The following is a 10,000-nucleotide window of genomic DNA, read 5'->3' as shown; positions in this document are numbered from 1 at the left end:
GCGTTGCTCGGGTTTGTAAGGGAAATAACTATATAAGCATTTTTAGAGAGTTATAGCCAAAAAATAGCAAAAAATGCATTAAAAATGGAAAAAAATGATGGTAAATTTTTTTTTAAATCGTAGACTCATCGTAGACGCGCACTAATACCCAGAAGGGCTCGATATGAATCACGACTATAAGATACCCGCTCTTGGTTAAACTGCACCGCAAAATGTGGGAATAGTTAGGAATCTAAATCGTAGGAGACAGACACACAACCTTACTTTTATATATAAAGATGTACGAACATCTGTCCCCTTCGGGCTAAATACAACCCACTCCTCCTAATGACTGTTTCTACAACCTCCTGCAACAAAGCAACTTTATTTCATTTTTTGTTTGTTTTTACATTGCCCCATTTTATATTGTTTTATATTGTTACCCCTCCTAATTTTGTACCAATATGCAAGATATAAGAACTGGAAAAAGAGAAGGGAAAGGAGAGAGAGAAGGGGAGAGAGAAAGGGAGAGAGAGAGAGTTGCACTATGCTGGTACTTTATTTATCGATGACAACAAAATCTTAATTCCCTATCAACTTTTTATTATTATCATTTTTATATTTTATTATATTTTATATTTTATTATATTTCTATATACACGCACGCACGCACACACACACACACACACACGTACATATACACACACGCGAAAGAATATACGCACCCGTGCTCACACATGAACACACACACACACATTTCCTACACACACCACACACATGCAACATACATACATGCACATACACACACATACATCCACACACACACACACACACATACACACATGCACATACACACGCAAACACGCGCACACGTACACACACACACACACACACACACACACACACACACACACAGAATGTAAATGTCTACGTTAACGTTCACATGTTTATATTTTGTTTTTCCATGTGTACTTACAGATTTTTTCCTTCTTTTTGTCGTTTTCGTCCTTATTTTCTCTTTGTCCTGTTATATCAGATTTAAAATACTAAAGCTATTTTTATTTTCATACCTCAACTTTTCTTCCGATGATAAATTTTATCTATCGCATTTAAATTCACTTATAAAAAATATATTAATTACATGATTATATAAATGATGTTTCTATACGTCGAAAAAGCTATACAAAAAAAGATTAAAAAATGTTAGGTATCAACCGCGAAATTTCTGCTTCGTTTTCTACTGGGATATATATTTGATATATATATATATACACACACACACGTGTATGTATATCATATATATATATATATATATATGTTATTTCGCCTGGTGTTACGTGTTCTGCGTTCAAATTCCGCCGAGGATCGACTTAATCCCTTTGTCTGACCTTGTTTGTCCCCTTTATGTTTAGCCCCTTGTGGGCAATAAATAAATAAATAAATAAATATAAATATATATATGTGTGTGTGTGTGTGTCTGTCTGTCTGTCACTATGTTAACAATGCTCGAGAAAACTGCTTTTCTTCTGTTGTGCAATCTAACAATGTGACAATTAAGTTTTACTAAAATAGATGTTGAAAATCTTCAAACACCTCCAAAATCAACATTGGAGTCGATAAGATCAACTAAAAAAATCCTTAAAGGAGGTGCCTCGGCATGGCAGCAGTCTAATAAACTGAAACAAGTAAAAGTGTAAAAGAATAATCTTTTTTTTTTAAATCATTAAAAACCAAAAACGAAATGTTTTCACTGCATGTTTTTATTCAGGATTTTGGTTGTATTATTATATTCTATGTTTGTTTTAAAAAAAATAATGTACAACTTAAAGTGAAGTGAAAAATATTGGTATCATACTTTCGCGTTAGTACAATATCTAACTCTTCGACGTTCACTATTTGGCATTTTTTTTTAACGCTAAATCAAATTAAATTATATTTTATATTTATTTTTTCTAATATTATACTATTTTGTATTATATCATGTTATACTAGTAATAATTAAGTGACGACAATAGTTATAATAAATAGGAAGAGAAAAAACTGGAATGGATGTATTTAGCCCAGATTTTGATGAGTTTCTGAAAAAGAAAAAAAAGAAGATAAATGACAAAAAATGAGATAAAGAATTATATTTTTAATCTGTAATAAGATAATAATTAGTGAAAGGGAATGAACATTTTATTTGAAAAATAATATTTTAGAAAAATGTTGATATACATGTGATAAATATAAGGTTATAATCTGTAATAAGGATCAGTCTCTTGGCAGAACGTCACTCGACCGCTCACGTTTTGTATTCACATTTTTTATGATCAATTTTTGATTTCATTTGAACCAGGTAGAAAAAGGGTGGTAGGTAAAATAATTACTTGTTAAGTTCGTGTTAACATATTTAATAGTTTAGTAGTGTTAACGTATCTGTTGTGCATTCTTGCGTGGCAAATCAAGAGTTAATTTAGTGCATTAAATGTATAGCATACAACCGTAAGAAAAGAAAATAATAGTTACGTAGAGTATTAACAGAAGACAAAAAAAGAAACAAAAAAAAAAACGAAATGGCAGAATCGTTAGGACGCTGGACAAAAATGCTTAGCGGCATTTCGTCTGTCTTTACGTTCTGAGTTCAAATTCTGCCCCACTATGCAACTGCTACTTAATTCATCGACCTCGAAAGGATGAAAAGCAAAGTCAATCTCGGTGAAGTTTGAACTCAGAACGTAAAGAGGGACTAAATGCCGCTAACCATTTTGCCTGGCGTGCTAACGATTTTGCCAGCCGCCCCGCCTATAATATAATAATAATAATAATGATAATCCTTTCTACTATAGGCACAAGGCCTGAAATTTTGGGGGAGCGATTTGATCGACCCCAGCACGCAACTGGTACTTAATTTATCGACCCCGAAAGGATGAACGGCAATGTTAACCTCAGTGACATTTGAAAATAAAGCTTATAGCCGAATACTACTACTACTACTACTACTACTTACAATAATGGTGATAACTAGTTCAAAATTACATATAGCTTTATTTGTGCACTATACATTTGATATAAGGCGGTAAATTAGCAGAGGGGTCAGAACATTAGAGAAAATGCCTTGTGGTACTTGTCCCGGCTTCCTGCGCTCTGAGTTCGTATCTACCGGATGTCAATTTTACTTTCCATCTCTTTGCTATCAATAAATAATTGGATTCCTTTCTTTTTTCTCTCTCACTATCTTTCTCGGAATCAGTGATGTTGCGCTGCGAAAGCGGTCGCCGGGGACTAAGCACAGTATTCGCCTCCGGAGAAATAGAGAAATATTAAGCGAGGGGGCAGGCATGTAACCTCCTCCCAGAGAAACGAAAAGGAAAGCTAATAACTTATTGTAACCATCCAAGGACGGACTGTTGTGTAATACACCGCAGAGTGGATATATTCTTGTTCTCGAACGGAAAGCAAACTCAACTCTGGGAAGAACTCCAGAACTTAAAAGCATTAATTAAATATTCGAAGCTTTTGTGATTTCTACCATCACAAGATAAGCTTTCACATACCCGCAGACAATCATGCTTCGATTTTTACATTATTACAAGGTCTCAGTGGTTTAACCCATTGGCTCTGAACCATATTTTGCCAATGGATTCCTTTGATTCCTGTTTTACTCTACTGGATCACCATAGCCATTCGATGTATGTAAACTACTGCACATTTATGATTAAATAATATTAAGAAAATTAAAATATTTTATGCATTGTAGAAATATAGTAAACTTATTGTACATAAATTTTAAAAACAATATCTAATATGGATCCCCCAAGGACCACCGTCTAACTGAATGAATCAGCTTAATTTTTTTCGATATCGGGAAGTTTCAATAAGCAAAAGGGGAGCACAATTTGAAGCTGAGAACATTGAGATGGAACAAACAGCTCTATTTATGAGGTGGAATTAAAAGCTCGATTTTCGCGAAAAAAATATTGTAAATAATTAATACTCACGCTAACTCATGCATTTATTACAACTGCATGAAACCATCGGACGGACGTATACTGTCTTTTTCAAGCCATTTGCGCATGTCATCGGCACCGAAATTTGAGATCCAGTTTTACCTGTACAGCATTTGCAGTCATTAGTCATTGTTATGATACCGTTTGCATCTTCCATAAGTCTCGGCACCGAAGAGCTTTCTCCACAGAGACCACTACAGTACGATGTATCAGCTATGTTATCAGATGCGCATCCAGCACTGTCTGTGATGTAACCAACTCGACTGCGAAGCTGGCAAACAGCTATAAAAACAAAACAAAAACAAAGACAAGGTGTAGGTCGTTGTAGGAGTAGCGGTGCTGGTAATAGCGATGACAGTGATGATGATACAGGTGATTGATGGTGATGGTGGTTTATGACTATGATAGAGGACAATGAAAGTGCTTTAGGAAGCAAGCACTTTGCTAGAAATAGTATCTAAATTTCCTTAAAATAACACGCTGTCGTCTTAAAATAGGACACATTAACTAAATCAGGTTTTTATATTCTAGGTTTGGATTAAAAAACAAAGCAAAAAGAAAGCGGGAAAGTCAAACCGAGAATGTTAATTCAAAGGTGTCCCGGAACAAAAAACAAAAAACGAACAAAAACAGAATTTATTTGGTGTCAATAAGTTCGGCAGGCGCGAGGAAAAGAAAAGCTGACATTCCGATTACACCCCGAGTAATGACTGGTAGAATTGCAAAGTTGGTAATTATTTAAAGCAAAAGTAAAACGATCTCTGTTTCCGCGATGAATGTTCTAGGTAAGCCCTATCCATAGCACTCGTGGAAACTCATCTGAGCCCTGATATAGAGGATGCAGAAGTACACGTACCAAAATATACTATACTGCGAACAGACAGAAGGGAAAGGAGCGATGGTGGAGTTGTATATATCCGTGATACTCTCACACCCCAGGTCTTACTGTCATACTCAAATTCAGTATGTGACACTCTAATTGTATACATAAGACAACACAATATAGTCATATGCAATACATATCGCCCACCGTATGCTCCAAACCATATAGGGAAGTTTAAAGATTATCTCACAAACATTAAAGAAATCCTCATGAGACTGGAACACCACGTGGGCATATTTCTTATGGGTGATTTCAAATTCTCCAATGTAAAATGGTCCGAAGGCCTGATGCTCTCAGGAATGACTCATTGCAAACAAGCTTAGGTGGTGTCCTTGCTCAATCTCACCAATGCCCTATTCATGTAGCAAGTAGTACTCAGACCAACTAGGGCCAATAACATTTTGGATCTCTGCTTTACAAGCAATACGAACAACGTTCATGATGTGAAAGTGACGCTGACATTAATCTAGGATCACAACATAATAGTGCTGTCTATGTCTGGGCCAAAAGTAGCCAGAGACATACAGCCTAAATGAAGCACCCAAAATCTCTCCAATCTGAACTTCCGCAAACTAGACTGGAAATCGATCCAAAAAGAGATCCTCAGACAGGATTGGCCGAAATGTCTCTCCACACCAAACATTGGCATGAAACTAGAATATTTCAGGTCTGTTATGCAAGCCATATGCCAGATATATATCCCAGAGCACAAAGCTAACACAAAAAGGAACAAGATTCCAAGAGAAAGGAAGATCCTCGTGAGACGACGGACGAAGTTTGCTAATCACTTCAACCAACATTCTAAAAGTAGCGAAAGGTTCCGCTTAAAAACAACACTGATGGAGATTGAAAAAAGTCTGCACTCAAAACTAAGTAATGCACATTCACAACCTCTGTTGAGTTTGGCTGATTTACGCAATCTGAAACCGGCCACAGAATATCTGGTTGCTACAAAGAGTTAACCAGAACGTATCTTTAACATGAAATTTTTTGGATCAAATCTGAATTCAGTAAACGAATATTTTTTAATATATATATATTTTCACATTTTGTACTAATTCACAATGCGTATTCATCTTTATAAGTAAATAGCAACCAACCACCTGTATTGCAGGTTTGCCATTATAACTGATGGAAATCAGGCTGCTGTTCATCTCACATTTGGCGCGCTGTGCCTCTTTCCCAGGACGTAATGGTCCTTTTGTGTCCTAAAGTTTGAACACCCCTATCCTAAGATATAAATGAACAAAGGAAGAAGCAGCCATATTCTCTTACCTTCACAAGACGTTTTATTACACGTTTTAGTTTCCGTAAGCTCCTTATTGCAACTTTCTTTTCCTATGCCCGTCAATTTCACACGAGTCCTTGTTTGCGTGTTACTATCACAAGGTGAACTGCATTTCGACCATTCGGACCACACAGTGTAAGCACAGTCTGTAAGAAAAATAATATATTAACGTTTATGACACTTTTAAGCGTGTGTATTGTGTATATATGTACTTGATTGTATGTACCACAGTTTCACCAATTGTTTTAGCTGCGGGCAGACTCAGATACCATGTCACCCCTCCTAATTTTGTACCAATAGAATATGCAAGATATAAGAACTGGAAAAGGAGAAGGGAAAGGAGAAAGATGAAGAGAGAGAGAGAGAGAGAGTTGCACTATGCTGGTACTTTATTTATCGATGACAACAAAATGTGAAGCAAAACTGACTTCAGCGAGATGTGAACTCAGATCATAGAGAGCCAAAACAAATATCGCAACGGATTCTATCTTGTCCTCTAACGAATCACGACTCTGCTAGTCCACCGCCTTATGAATGGCAGTTTGTGTAAAATATATAGAAGAATATAAGCCTAGCGCGGCGAGATGGCGGAATCGTTAGCAACTCGGCAAAATGCTTAGCAACATTTTTCTGGTTTTATATCCTTAGCTCAAATTCCAACGATTTCGACTTTGCCTTTCATGGTCGATGAAATAAGTACTATTTGAGCACTGGTGTCGATGTAATAGATTAGCCCTCTCCCTAAAATAACAGGCCTTGTGCGTATAGTAGAAAGAAGATTAAAATGATATTTGAGTACAAATATTCAAAGAAACTATTTTGAATTTGTTAAATTCAAATCAGAGTAGTCATTAACCGTTGCTATACTGCCGGGTCAAGATGAAAAAGATCCTTCAGCAAAAGTCCACAGCAATGATCACATTGACATGCTCGACAACACCCAGTTTTTTTTCTGGGAACAAATTTTAAGTCTATCTTTCACACACACTCTCTCACTGTATTTCTCAACAACAACAACTTCATTATAGTGAAAAGTCTGTGTTGCTTTACCTACATATTGAAAAACATACAGAAACACACACAAACACAGAAAGACAGACCCAATCAACCAAAGAGATGACTATATGTATTATATAATTATAAATATAGTTATTTTTTAAAGTCTGTGTTGTGTTGTGTTGACAGACTTGCACTTAAAATTCTCATGTTTTTAATCAAAGTTTTTTAGTTACTATGATGACAACACTATCAAACTATCTATCAATCTTTCCCACACCATCACTTTCACTGTATTTCTCAACAATAACTTTTCTATTCCCCTTCTTCAAAATATACGTTACGACATGTGGTATTTTCCCTTTTGATCCTTTCCCTTCTTCCCTCCCTCTAATAGATGGTGTAACAGACAGGCAGACGGAGATTAGCTTCTCTTTTACAATATAACAATTGTTATAGGAAATTATAATTATTGGAAGTTATTCTTTTATTCTTTTACTTATTTCAGTAATTTTGACTGTGGCTATGCTGGAGCACTGCCTTTTTCAGTCGAAAAAAATCGACCCCTGGACTTATTCTTCGAAAGCCTGGTACTTATTCAATCGGTCTCTTTTGCCGCTAAGTTACGGGGATATAAACACACTAACATCAGTTGTCAAGTAATGGTGGGGGATAAACACAGGCACAAACACACAAAGAAATACATACATACATACATACTACATACATACATACATACATACATACATATATATTCGACGGGATTCTTTCAGTTTTCGTCTACCAAATCCACTCACAAGGTTTTGGTCGGCTAGAAGACACTTGCTCAAAGTGCCATGCAGTGGGACTGAACCCGGAATCTTGTGATTGGGAAGCAAGCTTCTTACCACATAGCCGCAGGATTATTTTAAATCGTGCATTACTTACTGAGGCAGGCTTTTCTTGTACAAGCTATGACTCCACGATGACATGTGCTGTAAAAGAAAAGAAGAGAACATATTTAGCGCTAGGGAATTTTGAACCGTTTGCGTTTGAAAATATACAAAGAAACGTATGGTGGCGGAAGGCGAGTGACAGGTGTAGGAGTTGGTTTTGTTAGCCAAGGTCGTTGACGCAGCGGCGGTGGCTTCCAGCAGAGTGTCCGTTTCTCTTTTGTTAATATAATTTTACAGTAAAAATTTTAATAGGGCTGGTCAATGTAAGTAAAGAAACCGGTCGTCTAGTTTGTTGCGAAAGCATAAATTCTGTTTAAGGCCCTTAGGGGGTAGCTGGTGTTAAAATGGCGGTGTATTGGACTACATATCAGAACCCCCAAAACTTAAAAGGCTTTAGATTATATTTTAGGAAAAATTACATACATTACTCTTTTACTTGTTTCAGTCATTTTGACTGTGGCCATGCTAGAACACCACCTTTAGTCGAGCAAATTACCCCCAGGACTTATTCTTTGTAAGCCTAGTACTTATTCTATCGAACTCTTTTGCCAAACCGTTAAGTTACGGGGACGTAAACACACCAGCATCGGTTGTCAAGCGATGTTGGTAGGACAAACACAGACACAAAAACATATACACACACGTACATGTATTTATATATATATATAATATATATATATATATATATATATATATATTCCAAGTAATTTTTTATTTATATATATATATATATATATATATATATAATATATATATATATACGACGGGCTTCTTTCAGTTTCCGTCTACCAAATCCACTCACAAGGCTTTGGTCAGCCCGCAAGGTGCCACGCAGTGGGAATGAACCCGGAGCATGTGGTTGGTAAGCAAGCTACTTAGCTCACAGCCACTCCTACGCCTAAGCAATTTTTAAAAAAATTACGAAATTAAAACCTCTAAAATGATTAGAAAGATAACATGTATGAAAAAAATTACACAGATAAAACCAAACGGAAATTAAGGAGAGTAGCTTTGTCTTTCAGCTTCTACCTACGGTTATATTAGTTTTGTTGCCTTTTATAACGGAGTAGACGATTTCACGTCATTTTAGTGTACCGGGAAATGAAAGCAAATCTGATGAATTTCTTTTTTACTGGTAAGGTTTAGGGATTTATAATCATGAATTTTCAAAAAATATTCTTAAGAGCATAAATAAGTTTATGCTATTAATGGGGGAGAAGGTATTCTTTTCTATTCTAGGCACAAGGCCCGAAATTTTTGGGGAGGGAGCCAGTCGATTAGATCGACTCCAGTACGCAACTGGTACTTAATTTATCGACCTCGAAAGGATGAAAAGCAAAGTCGACCTCGGCGGAATTTGAACTCAGAACGTAAAGACAGACGAAATACCGCTAATCATTTCGCCCGGCGTGCTAACGTTTCTGCCAGCTCGCCTCTAATGGGGAGAAAATATTGAAAGCATCAATACTTCTCAGAGTGAGAAAGAAACGAGGAAGGTGGTCATAGGATATGCTAAAAATAACAGCCAAATTTCCCTTAAATCTAACACTTTTTCGTCTGAAAATAGTTACTTTTTTACCCTAAAAAGCTTCTATAGTTTTTAACCGCATAGTGTCCCCAAAAATCATTGTGTGTAGTACCCACAAAATCGACCAAAATCGTTCTGGAGAGGGGAAGATGATATGTGTGTGTATGTGTTTGTTAAAAGGTACCATTTTTCCAAAATTTCTTTTGTTAAAAAGATGCTCCAGATCATTTCCCAGGGCACCTTGAAAAACAAATCTGAAAAATCTCCGTCAAAACGAAGAAATTCCAACTTATATGGGCCACCTATCGGTGACGTCCGCTGGCATTTCATATCATTCCCGGGTCGATCGTCAGACATAAATCTGGTAGATCGAGAAGTCATTTGTTCTTTCAGTAGAAGTGG

General features: G+C 36.4%; 1 protein-coding gene across 1 annotated transcript in view; it reads right to left on the bottom strand.

Annotated features, from left to right (window-relative positions):
• Nucleotides 1-1,720: 1,720 nt before the first annotated feature.
• LOC115215420 (mucin-5AC-like) overlaps nt 1,721-10,000 on the bottom strand; it is a 52,556-nt gene continuing 44,276 nt past the window's right edge. Inside the window, exons 15-18 of the mRNA XM_036505958.1 lie at nt 8,063-8,109; nt 6,127-6,285; nt 3,960-4,250; nt 1,721-2,057 (exon numbers count right to left, since the gene is read on the bottom strand). Of these exons, the coding sequence (XP_036361851.1) occupies nt 3,961-4,250; nt 6,127-6,285; nt 8,063-8,109 (496 nt within the window). The 3' untranslated portion in view covers nt 1,721-2,057; nt 3,960. The remainder of the gene's footprint in view (nt 2,058-3,959; nt 4,251-6,126; nt 6,286-8,062; nt 8,110-10,000) is intronic.

This window comes from Octopus sinensis, linkage group LG9 (assembly GCF_006345805.1).
Source record: "Octopus sinensis linkage group LG9, ASM634580v1, whole genome shotgun sequence".
Classification (NCBI taxonomy): Eukaryota; Metazoa; Mollusca; class Cephalopoda; order Octopoda; family Octopodidae; genus Octopus; species Octopus sinensis.
This window is presented reverse-complemented; position numbering and strand designations above follow the sequence as displayed.